General features: G+C 48.7%; 1 protein-coding gene across 7 annotated transcripts in view; it reads left to right on the top strand.

Annotated features, from left to right (window-relative positions):
* Window positions 1–25,193, top strand: part of GALNT6 (polypeptide N-acetylgalactosaminyltransferase 6) — a 33,445-nt gene extending 8,252 nt beyond the window's left edge. For 5 of the 7 annotated variants that reach the window (XM_036251269.1, XM_036251274.1, XM_036251273.1 and 2 more), the window contains 10 exons: window positions 1,450–2,041; window positions 3,671–3,843; window positions 11,096–11,245; window positions 12,322–12,556; window positions 16,681–16,798; window positions 18,169–18,369; window positions 18,910–19,041; window positions 19,634–19,735; window positions 21,336–21,485; window positions 22,692–25,192. In XM_036251269.1, coding sequence (XP_036107162.1) covers window positions 1,551–2,041; window positions 3,671–3,843; window positions 11,096–11,245; window positions 12,322–12,556; window positions 16,681–16,798; window positions 18,169–18,369; window positions 18,910–19,041; window positions 19,634–19,735; window positions 21,336–21,485; window positions 22,692–22,805 — 1,866 coding nt within the window. In that variant the 5' untranslated portion in view covers window positions 1,450–1,550 and the 3' untranslated portion in view covers window positions 22,806–25,192. Of the gene's footprint in view, window positions 1–1,449; window positions 2,042–3,670; window positions 3,844–11,095; window positions 11,246–12,321; window positions 12,557–16,680; window positions 16,799–18,168; window positions 18,370–18,909; window positions 19,042–19,633; window positions 19,736–21,240; window positions 21,486–22,691 lie in introns of all 7 variants that reach the window. The other 2 variants (XM_036251275.1, XM_036251276.1) reach the window with 2 other exon arrangements.
* The last annotated feature ends 246 nt before the right edge of the window (window positions 25,194–25,439 follow it).

Below are 25,439 nucleotides of genomic sequence, written 5' to 3'. Positions count from 1 at the left end.
GGAAGGGGCGGGGGTGGGGGGAGAGAAAGAAACACCGATGTGAGAAAGACATCGACTTGTTGCCTCCTGCACACACCTCAGCAGAGGCCAGGGATCCAACCTGCAACCCAGGTATGTGCCCTTGACTGAGAATCGAACCCATGACCCTTCGGTGTGTGAGCCAACACTCTAACCACTGAGCAACACCACCCAGGGCTCCACAGAAAGTTTTGCAAACATCCGTCCTCTGAGCTGTGGGATCATGTATGTGTGTGGGGCTGTAAGCTAATGTCCACCAAAGCTCAGTCCTGCCTAGAGGTGTTGTCATAAGATCTTAAATATTTTTAATTAAATATGAGTAGATACAGAAGAATGTTTATAAAATATGTTTAGGATATAAAGAATAACAACAGTAATGGCCACCGTCTATTTGAAGAAAAAACACTTCATTTTGAAGTCCCCATGTGCCTCTATCCCCATATCTTTTCTCCTTCAGAAACTTTGGTTTCATCACTCCTTTAGTTTTCTTTATAACTTTACCGAATATTCATTTTGTATTCATGAACAATATATTGTGTTTCACAATTTTCCTTTTTTTTTTTTTATCCTCACCCAAGGACATTTTTCCATTTTTTTGTTCAGACAGAGTGGGAGGGAGAGAGAGGAAGAGAGAGAGAGAGAGAAACGTTGACGTGAAAGGGACACATCGAGTGGCTGCCACTCACACAACCAACCAGGGCCGGGAACAAACTGCAACCGAGGCATGCGCCCTTAGCAGGAACTGAACCCAAGTCTTTCTGGACCGCAGGCTGACGCCCCAACTGCTGAGCCAAACTGGCCAGGGCCACAGTTTTCTATAAATACAACTATACTGTACATATTTCTTTGCAGCTCATTTTCTCTCGACGTCACATCTGTGCTGTTGCGTGTAGAAGTGGTTCATACTTGGTCACTACTGTAGAATGCTCCGTGATGTGGATATAGTCCATACTCTTATTTACTCATTCTACTGCTGATGGGCATTTGGATGGTTGCTATTTTTGCCATTTTAGTTAGCGCTACTAAAAACATTCTGGTACGTGCCTCCTGACTCATGTGCACAGGAGTTTGTCTGGAATATAAAACTAGAAGTGGAATTGTAGCATCATAGGGTGTGTACATTTTAAATTTTACTTGATAATGCCAAATTGTCTCCCAAAGTGGTTATTTCTGTTAAATCTCTGCATTTAGAGTTATAGTGTTCTGGTTATTCTAGATCCACTAATGTCAGAATCTTGGGGCAGGAGAGAAACTCTGATTCTGGTCTCCTCATTTTATGGATGGAAGAAATTTAGAAGCAGGAAAGTTAAGTGATTAAATAGGATGATGTCACCATTCAGCAACAGAGCCTGGTCTTGAGCCCCAAACCCCCTGACTCCTTCTCCACCCCTGCCTTGGCTTATTTCTCCCCTTCATCCCCTCCCTTCTCAGGCTGAGGCCCCAAGGTGTGGCCACCCGACATATCAAGCTATTTCCAGGGTCAGGCCCAGCACTCAAGCTGACTCAGCTGGGATACCCACTGGTTCCAGAGGATGAGGCTCCTCCGCAGACACTATATGCCCCTGCGCCTGGCCATGGTGGGCAGCGCCTTTGTGCTCTTCCTCTTCATCCTGCAGAGGGATGTGAGCAGCAGGGAACAGGCCACAGAGAAACCATGGCTGAAGTCCTTGGTGAGCCAGAAGGATCACGTCCTGGACCTCATGGTGGGGGCCATGAACAACCTCAAGGATTCGATGCCCAAGCTCCAGATCAGGGCTCCAGAGCCCCAGGAGACACTGATCTCCACAAACAAGTCCTGCCTCCCTGGGTTCTATACCCCAGGTGAGCTGAAGCCCTTCTGGGAACGGCCACCACAGGATCCCAACGGCCCTGGGGCAGATGGGAAAGCATTTCAGAAGAATGAGTGGACTCCCCTGGAGACCGAGGAAAAGGAAAAGGGCTATAAGAAACACTGCTTCAATGCCTTTGCCAGTGACCGGATCTCCCTACAGAGGGCCCTGGGGCCAGACACTCGACCCCCTGAGTAAGTAGTGCCCAGAGTCATAGGGTGAGGCCAGGACTCTGCCAAAGTCGTGGCTGGTATTGTCATGGCCTAGGTTCAAGTGCCTGCCCGGTAAAGAGCTGATGGGGATTTTAATTCTTTTCTTCTTTGTTGATTTGAGAGAGAAGAAGGGAGAGGGAGAGAGAGAGAGAAACATCAATGAGAGAGAACAGCTGATGGGGATTTTAGAATATGGACAAGGATTTCTTCTGTACCCTTACTCCTTTTCTGACCCATTGCCCTTATGCCAGGGGTTGGAGTTCAGGAGTATTCTGGACAGGCAAGAGGCTTAGGGAGGCCTGTGAGTGTGAAACACAATTATGAAGGTGACAGGATACAGGAAAAGAACTCAGGGCCTGGGGCCAGGACCTGGCATAGGGGTGACCGAGAGGGACCGATTCCAGGCCACTGATTCGGGGCCTTGCCCTCTGCTGAGGCCTCCATGGAAACTATGGGTCGCTGCTGCTGAGCTGCTGAGAAAGGGATGTTTCCTGACCGCGGCCCTAGGAGTCCAGGACTATCCCCACACCTCCTGATTTCCTTCCTGCAGTGAGGGTGCACAGGACCGTGAATTCATTCCAACCTTTATTTGAAGCTGTTTATACTTTTATTTGTGGCAGTGAACCAGCACTTAGATCTTTGAGCTGTAAGCCACCTTACTTTAATGTGGTTGTAGTTGTGTTCACACTGTTCTCAAGTCAAAGATTTGTGTCTTTCTTATTTAGACTTGTCTTTCCCAACTCAAAAGTTACACCCTTTTGGCTTTCTATCACGTGGCAGCTGCTGTCTCCAAATTCATGATTTGTGAACCTTTAAGATTGTGAACCTGGGGTTCCTCAGAATTGACCAAGTATTATAGTCGTAGAAGTTGGAGTCACTTGGAAGTGTCATGAGCTTCTCAGCAGGGAAGGGTATTGGGCCATAAGGGCAGCCAGAGGAGGAAGTTTGGGTGTCTCCTCTGGAGGCTCCATGAGAAAATAGGCTACATGGTTCCTTGAGATCCAGGATCCACACATTCCCACCCCCACCTTAGCATGACCGAGTGCCACAGAGTGATTAGAGTGGAGGAGGATAGAGATAAGGTCACAGGAAATTGATTGTGACAGTAGTGTCAAATTACAGGGAATTAATGAGGAAATGGATTAGAGAAGAACTGTAAAGCGTAACAAGAAGAGTATGAAAATTGTAGTCACTTTTTTCAGATGTCAAATTTGCCCTTTATTACTTCCCCTCTGGGACCTCTGGATTAGATTACACTTTATGCAGCACACATATCACTGAGGAAGAGAGTCAGCCCTGGGAACTCTAGAGCAGATGAGAGAAGTGAGAAGGGGAGCAGGGAGGAACCCTCAGTCACAGCTGGGGCACCAAGCCAGCTCCGGGGAAAATGAGTTGGGAGTAAGTTGGCTAGGACCTGTGTAGAGGCTCAGAGTAGGTGGCAAATACAGTGTAAACTGGGAACAGGGAGCAGCTGTTCCCATTGCAACAGAGAATGTAAGCTGGTGGTTCCAAGGAGCAGTGGGTGTTTATGGTGATCAATGCACAGAGCCCTCCCTGCCCCTGGTACTCTGAGGGACCTGGAGAGCTCTAGCTACACTTTCATCCTTCCAGATGTGTCGACCAGAAGTTTCGGCGCTGCCCAGCACTTCCCACCACCAGTGTAATCATTGTGTTTCACAACGAGGCCTGGTCCACGCTGCTGCGCACAGTGTACAGTGTCCTACACACCACCCCTGCCATCCTGCTGAAGGAGATCATACTGGTGGATGATGCCAGCACTGAGGGTGAGGCTAGAGGTGGCCCTGAGGAGAGGGTATTCTGGGAAGGAGGGCAGGTTCTCTCGAGGGAGCAAGCACCCTCACTGCCTGCTGCCTGGCATCACAGCTCATCGTAGAGGCCAGGAGCAGGGAGAAGGCAGGTAGGAACAGGAAGGTGGGGAACAAGAGGCAGGGAGACCACATTCCTAGAGCCTGGACTTCATCCCCACTTCACCCAAAGAGCTCCAAAAGCGTAGAAATTCTTGCTTTTAAGATTCCGTTAGAGCTGCCAAGCCCAATTCCAAGTCTGAAATGTTGGGAGAGGTCAGGGCAGAGGGTGGGGATGGGCCTTTCCTTTGTTTCCTACCTGCTAGACCCCTCATCTGCTCCTGAAAGATTCCACCTCAAAAGCCCAGTTTGCTAAAGCTGGTAATAGGCAAGTGATGTTGCTCGCCAAGCTTCCACCCATACCTTTTAAAGTAACTCCACAAACATCTGCAGAGCATTTTATTCCTGACACTGACCTAGGCATACGAGATACCATGACAAATAACAAATGAGATGGATCTTGCCCTGAAAAAGCTAACAACTCTCGTGAGTCAAATGGCCTCTTACAACATCAACCACAGCAGTGTGGCCTGTAATATACCCCTAACAGATGTGAAAGGGCATGGACTTGAGAGGCCAAAACCCAGGAATCAAATCCCAATTCTTGCTCTTCCCAGCTGTGTGACTTTCGTGCAAAATACTTAGCCTCTCTGAACCTCAGTTTCCTCTTCTAACAATAAAGACAGTTGGCTCCCTCACAGGGTGGACAAGGGATGAGAGATAGGTGATAAATGAGATAATTCATGTGACACAGAGTACTTAGATGAAGAGCTCCATAAGCATTGGTTTCAGTTTAGCCTTTGTATGGGAACAATGCATTCTGGGATCACACAGCCAGGTGATGTTATTTCTGCGTGGCATAGCTGGGACAGTCCACAGTGGGGGCCAGATTGGAGCTGGGCCTTACAGCATGAGTATCTAGGGAAAGAAGAGGTGTTGAAGGGCATTCCCAGAAGAGAAAATGGCATAGACATAATCCGAGAGGCATAGAGGTATTTGTGAAATATTGAGAGGGTTAATGTGGCTGAAGCTTAGGTTTGTTTTAGGAAATGACACTAGAAAGGTGTTGAGTTGAAATTCTTGCCATGCTAAAAGTATTTATCTGGGAAAAAAAATAAGAGTCATTGAAGGGGTTTCAGGTGGAGAGTGACCTTGTCTCGGAAGGATGGCAGTTGGGGTAGGGTAATGGTCTGGAAGAGAGGCAGAGGACCCTGAGTCCAGAGAGGAAGTTCTTTTAATCACATGAGAACTGATGACAGAGCCAGAACTAGGAAAGGGGCTGAGGGACTGATGCATCATTAGGTAGGAAGTCTCCAGGAGCAGAGCCCTCCTCCTGGGTGGACATGGTGTCTGGGGGTCTCCCGGGTTGGCCTCCTGTGCCCATGCACCCATATCGAGCACAGAAACTGATACCACACTTCCCAGAGTATGCCCTGGGGCCACTCCAACAGAGCTGCTGCTTCTCCTGGCCTTCCCCAAGCCCCCTTCCTGCCTTCTGGATTAGTGGTGATGCTAAAAAGTGGAATAAGGCTGGAGAAGGCAGTGGAGGAGGAGCTGAGTGTGAGTATTGGTGAGTCCATTTGTTTGAGGAGCTCACATTTCCCCAGGGAGGACAGACCTCTAGCAGCATTTACAAAGCAAAGGCCAACAAGTATCAGGGATGCAATGAGAGAGTCCGGTGGTCAAGGAACATAAGATTAGGCTTCTGGAAAGGTGGGGGCAAAGAGTTGGGCAGAGATGGGAGGGGCTTGGAAATGGCCCCTTAGTGGTAATAGAATGGGGAGCAAGTGTATCAGCCCTTCCTCTCAAACTGGACTCTCTGGTGACCCTTCTTCCCCAAACCTATGCTACCCTTCCCTCAAGTGCTTATTCCCTTTAATCACACAGGGTGGAAGTTTCTACTTGTCACCCAGAACTTTTTGAGTCCATAAGGTACAATTGCCCAGTTGGGCAACTCCTTTGACCAGGCTAGAAAAGTGACATAATACCCGGCTGGCACAGGCAGCATCTAAAGGGCACAGCAGCCTGTGCCTAGTAGGGTGGACTTTGCAGTGGCCACTTACAGCCCCTCCAAAGTGCCTGCCCCTAGCAGGCATTCTCTCTCTCTCTTTTTTTTTTTAATCCTCACCCAAGGACATTTTTCCATTTTTTGTTCAGATAGAGTGGGAAGGAGAGAGAGGAAGAGAAAGAGAAACATCAATGTGAAAGGGACACATTGAGTGGCTGCCTCCCGCACAACCCAACCAGGGTCGGGGACAAACTGCAACTGAGGTACATGCCCTTAGCGGGAACCGAACCCGGGTCTCTCTGGACCGCAGGCCGACGCTCTAACCGCTGAGCCAAACCAGCCAGGGCGAGGCATTCTCTTTAGTTGCCTCCTGGACTCTCTTAGGGCCAATTCCAGCATCTTGGAATCACCTGCCTAAAAATCCTCGACTTGTCATTCTTAGTTTTCCAGGCCCTGGCCTCCTTTGAGACTCTGTTAAAAGCTTTACCCTACTCCCTAAAATAGTGCAGAATGGCTACAATACTGTGCGCACACCCACATTTCTACATGTAATTCCAGGGAGTTTGTGGACCCTAGGAAAAACAACACCACCGTGAGGGCTTTCAGACTCTTGAGAGACTCTCAGCAATGTTCAGTTCAGTGGGAAAAAGGATAACACTCAGATCCACGGTCAGAAGACTCTACTGTCCACAGCAGGATAAAATTTTCCACACATTTACTGTTTGATCAGATTAACTGGCTCTTATTACACACACAGAGAGAAGAACTGTGTCTCTGCTGAAATACAATGTCCATGCTCTCTGTCCTCCTATCCAGGTACTTGGCAGTGCTCTATGACCACAAGTACACAACAGACATTTGATGCTGGGGTGGAGGAATGAGGCCCAGTGGCAGGCGGGGAAATTTATCTTACCTACTCAGAGTCTGAACCCTGGGCACAGATTTTACTCCTGTGTGGCCAGGTCAGAGCCAGGTGTACTCCTGGTCAAGCCCATTCCACAAGCTCATGAAAACTGCCCGCCCCAGGCCCATTGGTCTGTTGTGGCCCACACAGGTCATCCCCGTGTCAGAAACCCTGCTCTGCCCCTGAGGGAGACTGAGCCTAGGCCTCCCTCCTGTGGAATTTACTGGATGGATGAGAGGAAACAAGACAATACCCAGGACTTGGAGAGTTGAGAAGTGAACAGGGCCCTCTGTGAGTAAGTTCCTTATGAAAAGAGGTGGAGCAAGGAGGTGGAGCTGGCCAGGAATGGGGTGCTGTAGAAAGGGAAGGTAGAGGAATCAGCTGGCAAAGGAAAGGAGAGAAAGGGCAGCCCTGAAGTCAGAAAATGCACTATGTGAAATCCAGGGGAGGAGACATTTGGGGAGCACTTTGGGTTAGCTGAGTATTTTATTGTTGTGTAAGCTGGATTTATTTGCCTATTAATCTATCCATGGACATTGGGGTTATTGCCACAATTTGGCTTTTGTGAGTAGTGCTGCCATCAACATCAGCATACAAATATTTGTTTGCGTCCCTGCTTTCACTTCTTTTGGGTATATATACCCAGAAGTGGAATTGCTGGACCATGTGGTAATTCTATGTTTAATTTTTTGAGGAGCCACCATACTGTTTGGATTTGTGTCATTTTTGTTATTATTGTTTTATTTTCATCTTCACCCACGGGTATGTTTTTATTGATTTTATTTTTTATTTTTTATTTTTTTGTTTGTTTTTTATCCTCACCCGAGGACATTTTTCCATTTTTTGTTCAGGTAGAGTGGGAGGGAGAAGAGGAACAGAGAGAGAGAGAAACATCGATGCGAAAGGGACACATCAAGTGGCTGCCACCCGCACGACCAACCAGGGCCGGGGACAAACTGCAACCTGTTTTTATTGATTTTAGAGAGAAAGGAAGGGGGAGAGAGAGAGAAACATCGATGTGAGAGAAAAATATCTATTGGTTGCCTGCCTCCCGTTGTGCGTTGACCAGGGATTGTACTCACAACCTTTTGGTATGCGGATGGCACTCCACCCAACTGACCCACCCAGCCAGGGCTAGATTTGCTTTTAAGTTCAATTTTAAACCACTGTAGTGACATGCTCTGGTTTGGTTTTTCAAATTCACTGTAAAACTGCTGCCCCCTGTGGCTGCTCTGTCAAGAATAGATTGGGAAGAACAGTGTTGAGTAAAGGCCAGGAGACCAGTTAAGACATTATTGCTGGGGTGACAGTGGGGACCAGGAGAGAGAACTGGCAGTACTTGCTGATGGCCTAATTGTAAAGGCTGAGAAAAGGGGAGAATCCCACATGACTCCTGGGTTAGAGCATCTAGGGGGATGCAGGTACTGTGTACTGACATGAGAGTGCAGCTTGGGAGGAAATCTGGGGCTCCATTTTGGGCACGTTTGGTTTGTGGTTCTGTTAGACATCCAAGTGAAGATGGCAAGTCCAGGAAAGAAGACCTAGGAGCCATCTGCATATTTATGAGATGAGTCAGGTGTGTGTGTTGGAGGTCACAGGAGTCTTACAGGCTCTGTTATGAGGAATGAAGCTGGGTGGGGGTGGTGGGGTGTTAAATTAGGAGGCTGTTGTCTGAGAGACATAAGAGAGTATGGACGGGCCCTGGCCAGTTTGGCTCAGCAGTTAGAGCGTTGGCCTGCAGTCCGGAGAGACCCAGGTTCAGTTCCCGCTAAGGGCACGTACCTCGGTTGCAGTTTGTCCCCGGCCCTGGTTGGGTTGTGTGGGTGGCAACCACTCGATGTGTCCCTTTCACGTCGAGTTTCTCTCTCTCTCTCCCTCCCACTCTATCTGAACAAAATATCAAAAAATGTCCTCAGGTGAGGACTAAAAAAAAAAAGAGAGAGAGAGAGTATGGACGGGCTTGTCTGTGTCTCCATGCTCATATGTCCAGTGGATCCAGGGTTGTGACAGGAAGACTGTCAGGAGGGACATAACTTAGGGGGTTGTCTCACTCCCCTAGAAGGGCCTGCACTCATGCTCAGTATTCCCAGGTGCAGCCCAGCCACCTAAGCTAGAAGGAAGGTGCGGTAGAACGGCCTTGTAGAGCTCAGGCCCCGCTGAGGTTCATATCTCATTGCTTCTCAGTCTCTCACCACAAAACCCACTTCCTGTGATGTTTTGTCCCTGAGTTATCTCCATCACCATGAACTTCCTGTGAGCACAGTTCAGTGAGATCTCAGGGGAAACATCAGCCACACTGAGAAGGTGAGGCTCTTGGTTGGGGTTCCTCCCCCTGCTTGTTAAGCCAGCACTTGGAGCTACAGTTGGATTATGAGTCTGGGAGCTGCTTGAAGGCAGGACCCAGACCAGGCCTCTGTCTGCACCTGGGCAGTGAGTTATCAGGTGTTTGTTCAGTGAGTGCTGGGCTGAAGCTGCCAAATGAGGCTAATTTTGACTCATAAGCATTGGGGACAGTACTCCCTATTTCATAGTGTTTTAATCTTCATAGAGAATATTAAATAAGAAAGTCAATATGAAAGCATCTAGTTCAATGACTGGCACATAGCAAGTGCTCAAGCATTTGGGCTGTGTGTGTGTATGTGTGTGTAAGAGAGAGATCACCCTCACCCCAAATTGATTTCAGGCCCCACAGCTTGTATAGCACTGTGTTGGGAGCAAGGTCTGAGCACTGGGCTGATCCCACAGCTCAGAAGGGAAAGGACACAATCATCTGTCACACCTGCCCTCTACTTCCACTTCTGAACCGCAGGCAGCTCTTCCTGCATGGTCAGGAACAGAACAGGGCAGGGGCATGGGTAAACTGAGGTCGCAGTTAACAAACAAAAGTAAGATTTGGAACATGTTTCAAGGTGGATTGCTTCAAATAGAGCTATTTTTAATGCTCTGAGGATTTCAGACTAAATAACAGGGTTATGAAGTAAGCTTCCACTCAAGGAATAAAAGCTCTCAGCAGAGATACCCCTCCTTTCAAACAGCTTTCCCCATTCCCAAATTCAGGATGATTGCCCCCCACCCTACAGGCTTACTCGGCCCTGCAATACCTCTGGCAAGTCACTGATCACCTGTCCCCTAGGTGACCGGCCTCACCACTGTGTGTAGGCACTTGGTACATGTTTTAATTTAATTAAAAAGCAGCTCAGGTACAGTTGGTATGACTCAGTGGTTGAGCATTGACCCATGCACTAAGAGGTCGCAGGTTCTATTCCCGGTCAGGGCACATGCCCAGGTTGTGGGCTAAATCCCCAGGGAGGGGGCATGCAGGGGGCGGCCAATCGATGTTCTCTCTCATCGATGTTTCCATCTCTCTCTCTTTTCTTCTTCCTAAAATCAATAAAGAAAACAATATTTTTTCAGAAAAAGCAGCTCAGCATCTTTTTATTTCTTAAAACATTTCATAAGCAGAGGAGGTAATAAAGGAGATTAGAATAAGACTTCTTTTTTTACACATTTTTTTTTCTTTATTGATTTTAGAGAGAGAGGAAGGGAGAGAGAGGTAGAAACATCAATGAGAGAGAACGTCGATTGGCCGTCCCCTGCACGCCCACCACTGGGGGTGGGCCCACAACATGGGCATGTGCCCTGACCGGGAATCGACTGGTGACCTCCTGGTGCCAGTCGGTTCAACGCTCAACCAGTGAGCCACACTGGCTGGGCTAGAGTAAGACTTCTTGCTGCTGGTCCAGCAAATAAGAATTCAACATTTGTGTGTTCTACCTGGGAGCTTATTCTGAGGAGCCTGGGAGACAGGGAATCAGACACTGAGAAACAGCTGTCACAACCACTAGGTGTGGAAAAGGAGAGGAGGCTGGAATCACGGCTCTGAAAGATGGTGACTGAAAGGGCACAGAGACCAAGAGGGGCATCTGAGAGCCTTTGTCAGACCAAAGAAACACAACTATGAGGTCCTGTCTTGGACATCAGGAAGGTGTCTAGGTAAACAGGCATAGGATCAACACTGCAGAGCCAGTGTTTTGGCAAGGTGGGCTTGGGGTAACAGGGTGTGCTTGGCCCACGCAGGACTTCCTCCTTCCACCCCCTTCTCCACCATCTGCTCCCATGGAATTGCTTACTGCAGTAGGTGTGGGAGGGTTAAAAATTCAGGCCTGCTGGAGGCCAGAGAGTGCCAGGGCTTGGTGCCCACAGGAGATTAGGTTTGCAACAAAGTGGTGAGCTAACTACAATGACACTGTCCCTTCCAGAGTATTTAAAGGAGCAGTTGGAACAGTACGTGAAGCAGCTGCAGATCGTGAGGGTGGTGCGGCAGGAGAAGCGGAAAGGGTTGATCACCGCGCGACTGCTGGGAGCCAGCGTGGCACAGGCAGAGGTGCTCACCTTCCTGGATGCCCACTGTGAGTAAGAGTGCTGGCCTGGCACCCAGGCGGCCTGGGTGTAGTCAATCCACCACCCCTCTCCCTGGCAGAGTGAAGAGCTGTGACCACAGCATCAACAAGGCCCCTTCCTGCTCTGCCCCAGGAAGAAAGGAAGCCTGGAGCGCTCTCCAGCTTCTAGCCCTTTCTCACCCCAATCCCAAGGATGTTTTATCGAGAGGCACACATAACCCTAAAACAGTTGGTCACCCCACAGTTGCTGGGAGTGTGCTCTGGATCCCCAAACATTCCTCTCTCCCCTGATCTGTACCTTGTTCTGAACTCAAGCCTCAGAGAGGCCTCCTGTTACCACTGGGAACTGATATGTGTGGAGTTTTCCTGTAGGGCCACCTGGGGCCAGGAAAGCCTCCCTCTCACCTCAACCCAAAACACCTCCAACATTGTCAGGGGAAAAATAACTTCTCAAAAAGCAGTGATGCATACTGGGGAAAGCCTAGACTTCAGAGTCAGAAGACCCGGGTTTGAGTTCTGGTTCTGCCACTAGCAAAGCCTGTTTCCTCATGTGAAGATGGGAAAGGATACCAACTTTATTCACAACAGAATGATCACTCTGAGGGCCAAATAAAGTAATATACATAGTTCATTGAAAATCTCAAAGAGCTAGACAAATGAAAGGAATTGTTATTCTACAGCTGGAGCTGAAGCTTGAGATACAGATATTCCTGAAAGAGGGGACACCTGCTTCTTCAGTCCACACTTGGGTAGGGAGGGCTGATAGGTTGGGAACCCGAAGACACCCACCCAGGGCCTTCTCTGTGCTTTTGGATCCTTTGATTGACGATGTTACTCCCCTAAGACCTCCATTCTCCACTCCAAAGCTGCCTGCATCTTTAGGTAGGGGGAGGAGAGGGGAGAAGTCGGTTCCCAGGAGATCTCTCCATGCTCTGAATAGCTGTGGAGCCTGCCTGTGTTTCTCAGCCTATGGCGGGGAAGTAGATGGAGAATTCTCTTGTCCCCCGGGGTCTCCCCGCTGGCCTGGGGCATGGACTTAGCTGTGATCAGGACCCTGGCAGCTGTCTTCTGGTCTGGACCTGCAGGTGAGTGCTTCCATGGCTGGCTGGAGCCCCTCCTAGCTCGCATCACCGAGAATGAGTCAGCGGTGGTGAGCCCAGACATCGTCACCATTGACCTTAACACCTTTGAGTTCTCCAAGCCCGTTCAGAAGGGCAGAGTCCATAGCCGTGGCAACTTTGACTGGAGCCTGACCTTCGGCTGGGAGACTCTACCTCCACATGAAAGGCAGAGGCGCAAGGATGAGACCTACCCAATCAGGTAAGGACCACAGCCTAGTGAGCCCCCAACCTGGCCTACGTGGACCCAGACTCACCCAGTCCTGGGGACCTGGGCCATCTCAGGTTATCATTTATTAGTGCTCTATCAAGCACCTGACATATTTTATTTAATCCTCATCTCCTATGATTAGCCTGTTTTACAGGCGAGAACACCAAGGTTCCTAGTGATAAAAAGTTGGCCTCAGATTGTGCAGCTAACTAAAGGTGGAACAGGGATACTTGTCCTGGCCTGTCTGACCCAATGCCGGAGCTCCCAACCATGGCACTAGAATGCTCTTATCTGCCACTTACTGTGTGCCAGGCACTGGACTAAGGGCTTTACGCACTTTGTGTCATCTATTCCTCCCTCCACGTAGGAGGCCATGCCTGGTGCTTGCAGAGGTGCTGAGAGACGGTAGTGGCTATCATTGAATGGCTATTGTAAGAAGAGGGCGCAGCATGTGCTCACAGGTCATTCTCTTTGAAAAGACTGAAAACACATTAAAAGAATACAGGCAGCCCTGGCCGGTTTGGCTCAGTGGTTGGAGGGTGGCCCGTGGAATGAGTCACAGGTTCGATTCCAGTTAAGGGCACGTACCTCAGTTGCGGTTCGGTCAGGGTTGTGAGGGAGGCAACCAATTGATGCGTCTCTCTCACATTGATGTTTCTCCCTCTCTCACTCTCTCTTTATCTCTCCCTCCCACTCTGTCTGAAAATAAATGGAAAAATAATCTCGGGTGAGGATATAAAAAAAAAGAATATAGACAAGTATTCTGCCGTTTGTTGCAGTTGCCCTGAACTTTTTTGGCAAGGGCCAAATAATATTTCAGGTTTGCCAGCTACATACAGTCTGTTGCATAATATTCTTTCTTTGTGTTTCTTTTAAAAACCCTCTAAAGATGAAGAAAACATTATTTGCCCCAAGCCTTATATAAAGCCAGACCAGATTTGGCTCAAAGGCCATAGTTTGCGAATCCCTGAGCTACAGGGTGGATGTGTGAAAGTTTACCCATTGTTTAGTGCCCACCTGGGTTAACCTTCCCCTCATACATCTACCCTGTCTTTCTCCAACTGCCTGTTGGTGGTGGTAAAGACCACAAGTTTATTTATTATGTTTTTACTAATTTTTAGGGAAAGAGGAAGGGAGAGACAGAGAGAGAAAAACATCGATCGGTTACCTCCTGTATGCACCCCGACTGAGGATTAAACCCACAACCTAGGTATGTGCCCTGGCCAGGAATCAAACCTGCAGCCTTTTGGTATAGAGGATGATGCTCCAACCAACAGAGCCACCCAGCCAGAGAAACAACACGTTTATTTTAACAGATTTCTCAGCCCAGCTGAGTTGGGGAGTGACTTTTAGAGTATCCTATGATTATCTGACATTGTTTTCCTGTACTGGCCAGGAAACTCCAGGGTCAACTGAATATCTATGTGATGGAGGAAAGCAGAGGTAGGGTTTACACTGAGCAGAGATAAGAGGGAAGGCTTGAAAGGAAGACAGCACTGGAGTTCCTTCCCTTCCACATGCCCAGATCCTAACAAATGTCCAGAATCTCAATGGAGAGGGCTCGGGTGGGTGCCACAGGAAGTAATCCATTGGATCCTGAACAGCCAGCTGCTCTGTCCCCATTAGGAGGAGGAGAAGCAGCAACAGAAAGAAGAGAGGAGAAAAGAGAAGGCAGGAGGGAGAAAAGAAATTAGAACTCCCTGTTGAGTCTGCCTGTTTCATAGATGTCTTTTGTTTGGTGTGTACAGCAACAAAACTCCCTTCCCCCAAGCTGGGGCCAGGCACACAGTGCCACAGTCAGGGACAGGGCACCTGGCCGCCACCCATCACCACACAGCTGTAAGAAAAGCTCCAGTGTTTGAGGAATGAAATTGCTCCCTGGTGGCACACATAGCTTGCCCTCAGCACTGCATAATACCGCACCAGGTGCCCTGGCCGGTTTGGCTCAGCGGTTAGAGTGTCGGCTGTGGTCCAGAGAGACCCCGGTTCAGTTTCTGCTAAGGGCATGTACCTCGGTTGCAGTTTGTCCCCAGCCCTGGTTGGTCGTGCGGGTGGCAGCCACTCAATGTGTCACTTTCACGTTGATGTTTCTCTCTCTCTGTCTCTACCTCTCTCCCCCTCCCATTATATCTGAACAACAAAAATGAGAAAAAAATGTCCTCGGGTGAGGATAAAAAAAATAAATAAATAAATATCACACCTACAGGCAGTACCCTCCCATCCTCTACAAGATAAATGACCCACAGGATCCTAAGAAGTAGGCCAGGAAATACAGGGTGTTGCCTGGTTGGTTGTGGGTCTGCAGTGTTTTCCTGTATAGGGTTTATCCTCAGAGGTAATTTATGAGTGGCTTCTGGGTCAGAGAGACCTCTCAAAGCCCAGGAATAGGCCCAAGTCAGGGAGACCCTCAAGAAGTAGGTTAGGCCCTGGTAGCTCAGTTGGTTAGAGCATTGTCCTGATACACCAAGATTGCGGGTTCAATCCCCAGTCAGGGCATATACAAGAATAAACCAATGACCCAGCTGGTGTGGTTCAGGGGATTGAGCATCATCCCATGGACTGAGAGGTCCCAGTTCAATTCCTGGTCAGGGCACATGCCCAGGTAGCAGGCTTGATCCCCAGTAGGGAATGTGCAGGAGGCAGCTGATTGGTGTTTCTCTCTCACATCGCTATTTCTCTCTTTCTCTCTCCCCTCCTCTCTCTCTAAAAAAAAAATCAAAAAAGAATAAACCAATGAATACTTAAATAAGTGGAACAACAAATCAATCTCTCTCTCTCTCTCTCTCTCTCTCTCTCTCTCTCTCTCTCTCTCTCTCTCATCAATAAGTAAAAATTAAAAAGAAGAAGTAGGTTAGGTCCGAAGTGCTCATCTGGAGTCCCAGGACTATCTGAGCCTTTCAGGGCCTTACTTGGGCCGGCTTAGAACTCCGGGGTCAACACCAGTGACAGAAAGCCTGTGTGAGCATGAGGATTTCCCGACTACGATTTCTTACAGAAAGCAGCTGCAGGACCAACTTCAGGGCAAGGAGAGCAGCCACAAGGTTAACTCCAAGGTCAGGCTCCGGTGAAGTCACCTTGACTGATCAGTCCAGTGGATGCTAATTGAGCCCCTGCTGTGTGTAAAGCACCTTGATGGGTTCTGGGCTACATGAAGAAGCAACAGAAGGGGGCAGCAAAGTCCCATCCGGGAGAGCCTGACTAGGCACAGCTGCTATCACCTGCCGATTAAGTATCTGGTGGTTGATCCTAGTCTCCCCCAACCCCTACCCCTACCTTCAACCCTTAGCCCAGCACCCCTTTTGAGCAACGTGATATATAAATTCTAGGAATGAGATGTTAATTTATCTTCATATGGGTCTGTGCCTCCCTGCTTTTGTCTGAAAGCTGGTATCTTTTTGTGATCCAAATGCTCTCTTCAGTGTAAATTGAGCTTGATGTCATCTCATTTCCTATTCTGTTTCCAGGAGCTTCCTCTGTTCAAAGCAGCTGGCAGATTTTCCCCAAAGCTACTTGCTCATGCAGTGTTAAGCACCAGGGCAGGACTCCTACTAAAACTGGCTTTCTAGTCCCTCGAGGGCCAGTAACCCTGAAAGAGAACAGGGTCGGTCCAGCTCATAATATTCATTCATGATTTGAATCCTATTTCCAAGAAGACAATTTCACATAGCTTCTAATAACCGAGTGTTTACTGTGCTCCAGGAACTTCGCTACCAAAAAGCAAACAAACACTGGTACCCTCTGCTACCTGACTGAGCTCTCAGAGAATGGGCTCTGTCTCTCTTAGCTCTGTTTGCCTAACGTGTAGCACAGGCCCTGGTGGCTGGTATTTAATACATCCTTGGTTGAATGAATGAATGAATGAATGGGTGCCTTTTAGAAGAGAGTAATGATAATTACATCTCTCCTTGACCTGGTTCCTAGAAGGTAAATGAGACATGGTGAAAGCTCAATAAACATCTGCTAAATGAACAAGTTAGTGGAAGAGGGCCACCCATCCTGGGAAAGGGGTGGGAGTAGAGTAGGAAGCATTAGCGGAGAGTCCACAGCTTTCCACCCCAGGCTCCCACTCCCTCCTCTCCCAGAAGATGCACATGCTTCTCCCTCTGTCTCTCCAGATCCCCGACGTTTGCTGGTGGCCTCTTCTCCATCTCCAAGTCCTACTTTGAGCACATCGGTACCTATGATAATCAGATGGAGATCTGGGGAGGGGAGAACGTGGAAATGTCCTTCCGGGTGAGAGTGAAGAGGGCTTTGAGGGGGGAAACCACAACATCCCAGGGGACAGCCTGAGAACCTGTCTCTTAGGCAGCAGGGATATCGCATCTGGAACTGAACTTAAAAGGTGGCTGTTTCCTGGCATGACTCAGCTTTTCCTCTGCTCTGCTCCCCTCAGCCTCTGGCAGTAGGGCTTGGGAATCAGATTAGACAACTCGAAACAAATTACTGGGCAGACCTCCTCAGAGAGAAGGGATAATAGCGGTAATGGGAACTGGACATCTGGGCAGTGGTGGCATCTTTCATGGTGTCTGTAGAAAAGGATTAGACCCTGGTCAAGGGCTTAACGGTCGAGGACCCTGAAGTAGGTCAGTAAGTAGTCACTATCCTTTTTCTAGAAAAATCAGGTTCCCCTTTCCAGGTCAGAGGACATATGCCCTGGTAGTCTTTAGAATTTCCCTACTCTGTTCAGAAATTTCTCCGTACCGTAGGAGAAGATGGTGCCCAAATTCTGGTGGACCCCAGAACTCTGAGAAATTCCAGGAATAAGGCAAATCAGGATTAGGTTAGGAAGAAAGGATTGCATCTCCATGCAATCTATACAAATCTCCATGCCAGTGGAGAGGTAATTAGTATGTAAATGAGCTTGTTTGTGAAGTCACCTCTCACATCACATTGCCTGGCACATGTTAAGCACATCTTTAATATGAGCTGTTACTATGATTATGTATTTCTGTTACTGCTAAACTAAAATGAACAACATGCCCCCTAATTTAAAACCTAAAAAAAGAAGACACAGGTGGTTGGGCTCAAATTGAAGGGTCACCAGCTCATTCACTACAACTCCCAGGATTCTGATTCTAGGCTCCTCCATGAGCCTCTGACTTCTGTTCAGTCTCTCTCCAAGGGAACTGGTGTGCTAAAGGTCCAGGTGACCGCCACAGGCCAGCTGGCAGTTGACTGTCCTTGCACTGATGCTCAGATTGGGTCACAAGTCTATCTTGATTTGAGGAAGCTTGAGTTTTCTAGTAACACCTGTGTGAGCTGATCAAATCACATTTTCAGGTCAAAAAGCCAAGTGACCAGAGCTCAAAGTAGGTATACAAACACAAAGTTAGCTAAACTGTCTTCTCTAAAGTGGGCCCTGGTAAACAAACCTTTAGGCATGCAAATTTCTGTTTGCTAAAATCAGAGTGAACCAATGTCAGAGAGCTAGGGATGGTGCAGTCATGGCCTAAGAAGAAGCCTGGCCAATGTCCTTTCTTCCAGGAGAGAGAGCAGCATTTCCTGGACCAGGGGTCTGGCGCTCTGGGGATGGAACAGAGCTGCTTGTGGGAAGACTGTCACACCCGGCCCTGAAGGCCCCATTTTGTATCCTCCTACGGCAGGTGTGGCAGTGTGGGGGCCAGCTGGAGATCATCCCCTGCTCTGTGGTAGGCCACGTGTTCCGAACAAAAAGCCCCCACACTTTTCCCAAGGGCACCAACGTCATTGCTCGCAACCAAGTGCGCCTGGCTGAGGTCTGGATGGATGGCTACAAGGAGATTTTCTACCGGAGAAATGTGGAGGCAGCAAAGATAGCCCAAGAGGTGAAAGGAAATGGTGCGGGGGGGGGGGGGGGCTGGTGAAGAGAAGGACAGAATCCCAGACCATGGTCAGGGGCTCAATGGTAGAGGTTCACCCATCTCTACCACCGGTGCTTCCCTTTCTGGCTTAGAGCCTGTGACCTATAGCCCAGGGCAGCTAGAGAATGAGGAGAGGAGTCTCTGTTGTCTCTGCTAGAGAGCCCTAGCATCTTTTAGGAGGGGAAGTCAAAGAGATTTGGAGAAATAACCCTTCTAGAAGGACTCGCTTTGCTCTGAGAGGCTCAGAATGAGGCTGGGAGAAAACTGAATAGGCAGTGACAGGAGACTATGGGGTAAGGGGGCTACGGGTGGAGATCTCAAAGCCAAAATGGGGTTTGGGATTGGATGTGAGGCTGGGTCAGTAGCTCCAACAGGTCCTGAGCATGAATGAGCCGGAGACCCATTCTGGGAAAAAGTGACCCCAGGAACTCTGGACTACTTCAACCCAGACAAGAAGGTCACGGCTGGTAGAACTGACCCTTGGGGGGTTGCCTTGGTTGACAGAAATCCTTTGGTGACATTTCGGAACGACTGCAGCTGAGGGAACGACTGCACTGTCGTAACTTTTCCTGGTTCCTGCACAACATCTACCCAGAGATGTTCATTCCTGACTTGAAGCCCACCTTCTATGGAGCTGTGAGTCCTGAGAGCAAGCTTGCCTGCATCATCACAGAACCCCCTAGAGAAGTTCAGGACCACTTACTCCACGGAGAGATGACAAATGAGAATTGAGTTTTATTCTCCACACTCCTTTATCCAGAAGAAGGACTTTAGGTCTTCTAGAGAGAGCTAAAATCCTTATAAGCAGAAAACAACCCATAAGCAGTGGCTCTCAAACACTCCCTTGCACCAGAATCATCAGGAAGGAGTGTTAAAACAGACGCTGATTCACTAGGACTCGGGTGGAGCCTGAAAATTTGCATTTCTAACAAGTTTGTGGGTGATGCTGATGGTCTGGGGAATCACACTTTGAGAGCCATCACTCATAAGGAAGTTCCCAAGTGCTGAGGGCTTCTCCCAGGGACCTGGCAGCCTAGGAGGTGCATAGCCTGCCCTGGCCCAGCCTCTGGGCTCTGCACCTCACTTTGCTATTAACTCCAGGCATCTGGGTTAATGAGCAGAGGAGAAATCCAGTCATGCAAATTTATTCCAGTTAGGCCTGGCACCACGAACTAAAAAACCCCTGACTGTGCTATCCTGGTTTCCCACTCTGCCTCCCATTCTGCAGATAAAGAACCTTGGCATCAATCAATGCCTGGACGTGGGTGAGAACAACCGAGGAGGGAAGCCCCTCATCATGTATGCCTGCCACGGCCTTGGCGGCAACCAGGTATATAACCCAACCCTACTGGTGTAGGTCCAAGAAAATCCTGAGTCTGGTCATCTCCTCTCGTAACAAGCCCCCTTTCTCTACTCAACATAGTAATTTCCTAAGGACAAGCATGGGGGATATCCAGAGAGAAAAGGAGATACCATTCCTGCCCTCAGAAAGCTCCCAGTGTGGCCCTGGCCAGTTTGGCTCAGCGGTTAGAGCATCAGTCCACAGACCAAAGAGTCTTGGGTTCAGTTTCAGCCAAGGACCCTTACCTCAGTTGTGGTTCATCCCCAGCCCAGGTCAGGGTCATGCTGGAGGCAAGCAATCGATGTGTCTTTCTCACATCGATGTTCCTCTCTCTCTCTACCCCCTGTCCCTCCCTTCTACTCTATCTAAAGATAAATGGAAAAAATATTCTCAGGTGAAGATTAAAAAAAAAAGAAAGAAAAAAGAAAGCTCCCAGTCTAAGGAATAATGCATGACACAGACAGACAAGGTCTGAAGTCTGGATTAGGGACATACAGAGGGCCCTGGACATCAGTGCTGGGAGCTAGAGAGGGATGGAGAGGAGGGCTGTTCAGCAGAGAGGCCTTGCTGGAGGTTGCCAACTACTAAGTGACGTTTTAGGGTAAGTGTGGGAAATTTTTTAGCATTTTCCCTCACCTACATACAGCGTCTATCTTCAGTGCCTCTTCTGCCTGGAAAATACCACTCTGATCCTACTACCCAAAAAGGACCCAGAACAACCATCTCCTGACATCTCAGTCACCTGGCACCCTGAAAATTTACTCCATGCCCTATAATGGCCCAGCTCTTCCCTGAGGGGTAACTAGTAACCTCCCCGACCCAAGTCCCTCAGTCTGCCCTGAATCCCTGAATGCCTAGCATCTGTTAAAGAAGTACTTAAACCGCCCTGGCCAGTTTGGCTCAGCGGTTAGAGTGTCGGCCTGCGGTCCGGAGAGACCCGGGTTCGGTTCCCGCTAAGGGCATGTACTTCGGTTGCAGTTTGTCCCCGGCCCTGGTTGGTCGTGCGGGTGGCAGCCACTCGATGTGTCCCTTCGATGTGTCTCTCTCTCCCCCTTCCTCTCTCTCCCTCCCATTCTATCTGTACAAAAAATGGAAAAATACCCTCGGGTGAGGATTAAAAAAAAAAAAAAAAGAAGTACTTAAACCATAAATGAAGCAAGGGAAGGCGTGGCTTGGGACACTGAACAGACTGCACACACACACAAAGACAAAGTCATTCTAAAGCAATTCCCTGTACCACTGGCCTGCACAAAGATTTTAGGTGGTACATTGGTGAACCATTTTATTTTGCTAGTAACCCCTTAGCAAAAAAAAACAGCTGGCTGGTCAAACTCATGAGTTCCCAGATAATGCTTAAAATGAAGCTAACTTTAAATTTTAATTAAATAAAAAATATTAACTATTACTCCAGTATAACCCAAATATGGCTACAAGTTCCTGAAGGTGACGCCTGAACTACTAAAGTCTTGTCACCCTCTCACTTGCCTCCCCAGGAGGCCATGTGTGGTTGGCATTTTAGGGCAGATGCGTGGAAGGTGTTGGGCAAACTCCACCTGTCCCTCAGGCCTCCTCTTGTCTTGACCTCTAGTACTTTGAGTACACAACCCAGCGGGACCTTCGCCACAACGTTGCAAAGCAGCTGTGTCTACATACCAGTGCTGGCAATCTGGGCCTTAAGAGCTGTCACTTCACTGGCAAAAACCAAGTCCCCAAGGACGAGGAATGGGAATTGACCCAGGTAAGTCAGCTCAGTATCAAGAACCTGAGGCCAGCCCTGGCCGGTTTGGCTCAGCGGTTAGAGCGTCGACCTGCGGTCCAGAGAGACCTGGGTTCGGTTCCCGCTAAGGGCATGTGCCTCGGTTGCAGTTTGTCCCCGGCCCTGGTTGGTCGTGCGGGTGGCAGCCACTCGATGTGTCCCTTTCACATCGATGTTTCTCTCTCTCTCTCTCTTCCTCTCTCTCCCTCCCACTCTATCTGTGCAAAAAATGGAAAAAAATGTCCTCGGGTGAGGATAAATAAAAAAAAAAAAGAACCTGAGGCCACCAGTGGCCCCCTCCTTATTTTCTGCATCTTATGCTTGAGATACCATGAGGTAGATCAGGACAATGTAGAAAGTACGGAGGATGTGGGCTTGATCACAGGCAGGGTTCCCAGAGCTTGAATAATGTTTGGTGATGGCTGGTTCTGGCTGATAGAAAGATAGGGTCGGTCTAAAAAGAAAGAAAGGAAGGGTCGGGGGTTTTGGTCCGTGGCCAGCTGTGTCATGGCTCAAGTATTTTTAGAATGAACCTAAGTAGATGAAACTGAAGAGTCACTCATGGTTTCTGCCTGTCCTCTATGTGCCAGGCAGAAAGCTGTGCACTCACATACACTGGTTTGATTAATATTTCAGAGGCTTTTCCAGAGAAGCTCAGCAAGTTTGTGAGTGGCCCAAGACCCATCATTAGTAACTGGCAGGAGGCCTGAGAGTCAGACCCAGATAAGGCTGACTTGAAAGCACAGGTTTTTTCCATTATACCACACTGCCTCAGGATTAATAATGTAACGTCTACAGTACTGAGCCCAAACTAGCATCCCCTACTCTACCCTCGTCCCCAGTCCCTGGCTTAGGGAAAGAGGAACCTACTCTTGGGGCTAAGGGAAAGGAGGAGTCTAGATATGATCCAAGGCAGAAAGTGAAGGTAGGCAGCAGTAGCTCAGGTCTTTAAGACGGGCCATCTGGAGGAGGCAGGCCCGGAAAGCATTTATCAGTTAGTCCACGGTCCTTCCTCTATACCAGCCATCCAGGCCAAAACTTGGGGTGGATGGTTGGCACCAGACGCAGGTGGAAACCCAGGAATGCATCCCCTCAGAGTGTCTGGTGTATTGCCAGACCTGTGGCAGTACTATTATTGCCCCCTCAGTCCTAGTAGCACTTACAGGACTTTACTATATCATCTTTTAGGATCAACTCATCAGGAACTCAGGATCTGGTACCTGCCTGACATCCGAGGACAAAAAGCCAGCCATGGCCTCCTGCAATCCCAGTGACCCCCACCAGCACTGGCTCTTCATCTAGGCCCCAGATCATCCCCTGTGGGAGTTCCCACAAGCCTCTCAGGAAACGGTCTTTTGGGGAACTGACGTGTGGGAACCCGATCATCAGCTTCTCTATAGACCTTAAAGCTGGGGTTCTAAACCTAATTTTGGATGTCAAGGCAGCACCTTCCTACTCCTTGCAACAACACTGGGCCATTTTCTTTTCTCCACATTGATGGAAGAGACTGTAAGAACACATAACACTTGACCTCTAGAGCTTTCCTTGTGTCCTAGAAACAACGCAGAGAAAGCTCCTGGGATAGGGCCCAAGGCAGCAATGCGAATTCAAAAAAAGGACCTCGGCAGCCATGTCCTGACTCCCTGGTCATCTAGAGCACCTACAGAATCTAGTGATGTAGTATATTCTAGCAGCTATCCCTCTGTTAGAGGTCTAAGAGCATCTCCCTTGCTAATAGAACCCTACGTTTGTAGAGACATTTACAGTTTACAGAAAACACCCTGATAGAAATCCTTTCTCTTCCTTCATCCGGACAATGACTCTGTAAGAAAGGCAGGACAGGAACCAGCATGCCCACTTTGCAGATAGGAAAGCTGAGGCAGAGAGGGGTGAAGGAGGTTGTCTGTAGTCCCACAGCTAGTGGATGATGGGAGCCAAGACTGAAGCTGGATCTTGAACACTGAACAGGTGCCTTCCACCACACCACAAGAACACTAAACAACCAGCCTCCGGCGTTCCCATTCTCTCTTCCCTCCCTTCTGATCATTTCTGACTGGCTGGTCTCTGTAAAGCTTAGAACAATGGAGCCAGGTGACCGTGAGGAAGACCATACAGTTCATGGAGCCAGTGATTCTCAGGTTTAAGTCCCAGAACCCTTTTTTTCAGTGCCCCATACGTAATGTAATAAAAGGCGAAGTAGCCATGGATAAAATTAAGGGTGGATAAGGGCAATGTCCACTAGCCCCTGAACTTCTAAAATTCTGTAAGATAATTTGAAAACTTATCATTTTTTATTATGAAACCAAGGGCAAATAAGTGAGGTAATGTGCCCAAGGCCACACAGCAAGGCACTGGCAGCTGAGGCTAGGACCCAGATAAGGCTAACAAGAACCCTGGGAAGTCTGAGGCAGCAGGGACAGTGTATAGTCAAACACAACTGTATGACTGGCCCTGTCTGCTGTACTTGCATGAAGTTCCCATGTGGAGCAGACCTGACATGCATGTCAGCTCTTTTCCAAGCAAGTTAGACCCCACACACTTGGACTCACAATTCCTTCCAGGATTTCTTTCGGTAGTAGGTTGTCATCTTAGGCATCACCACATGAGGGTGCCATGGGACCACAGCTGCCTCTCCTCGTCAGCAACTGACTACTACAGGTCTCCTGTCCCTGAAGAGCCTTCAGGACCCTGTAGAGGAAACATTCTGGATAGCCCAGCCACAGGGAGAAGACAGAACATAGCCTCTCCCTGGATGTGGCCAGGAGTGGGAAAGGAAACAGGTCTTCTCCAGAAAGAGAAGAGAATTGGACATGAGATCCTGTAGAAATAAAGGTTTTATGGCATTGGTAAAGGAAGTTTGCATTGTATTGTTCCTCAGCTGACCCTTTGAAGAATCTGTTGGTTCAGGCTGGGAAAAACTACACACATCTAAAAAGTCTGTCACAGCCACTGGCTCTTGTTTCCAAACACCCTCTGGCCCCCAATCTAGCCTACACATCGTGTGTCAAGCACATGTAGACGTGAGGAGTTATAGGATGAGGCTCTTCCCCCGTGGAACTCATATGCTTGCTCGGGAAACGAGATTCAAGCAAGTCTTGGAGTGTCCAGAGATATGCTAGGTGAGTTAGAATAATTCCTTCTAGAGGAATCAGGGAGGGCCTCGCAAAGATTGTGACATTTGACTTTAGACCTCAAAGGATGAATCCTCAGGTGGGAAGGACTCAATAAGCAAAGACCTCATACAAGAAATGATCTCGCATGAGAAGAGTCACAGAGGGACAAAGACACAAGTGGACCTGGGAGACCAAGAAGACATCAGTGTGAAGGAGCAGTGGCTGGAGAAGCTAGAAGATCAGGGCCACGTTATGACTTTCATGGGCACTTTTGCCTTCATAAAAAATATTTAAAGTTATGTTTTATAACTGCATTGGTCTAAAGATGAGCATAACCCAGGCTGATAGTATTCATTTTATTTATTAGGATTTTAAGAGAAACTAAAACATTTTTGTGTGCCCCTAAAAGTATTGTGGGCCCTAGGCATGTGCCTGCTATGCCTACTGGGTGAGTCAGCCCTATAGAACAGGGGTTTGGGGCCCAATTAAGAAGGCTTTGAGCCCTGGCCAGTTTGGCTCAGCGGTTAGAGCGTCGGCCTGCAGTCCAGAGAGACCCGGGTTTGGGTCCCACTAAGGGCGCGTACCTCGGTTGCAGTTTGTCCCCGGCCCTGGTTGGTCATGCGGGTGGCAGCCACTCGATATGTCCCTTTCACGTCAATGTTTCTCTCTCTCTCTCTTCCTCTCTCTCCCTCCCACTCTATCTGAACAAAAAATGGAAAACTGTCCTTGACTGAGGATTAAAAAAAAAAAAGAAGGCTTTGAATGTCATGCTAATAAGTCAGGTGAGCCATAGGGAGCCATAGTCTCTAACTCTAACCCAAGC

Source organism: Molossus molossus, unplaced genomic scaffold, assembly GCF_014108415.1.
Source record: "Molossus molossus isolate mMolMol1 unplaced genomic scaffold, mMolMol1.p scaffold_m16_p_10, whole genome shotgun sequence".
Taxonomy (NCBI): domain Eukaryota; kingdom Metazoa; phylum Chordata; class Mammalia; order Chiroptera; family Molossidae; genus Molossus; species Molossus molossus.
The sequence above is the reverse complement of the archived record's forward strand: the minus strand, read 5'-3'. Positions and strand labels throughout refer to the sequence as shown.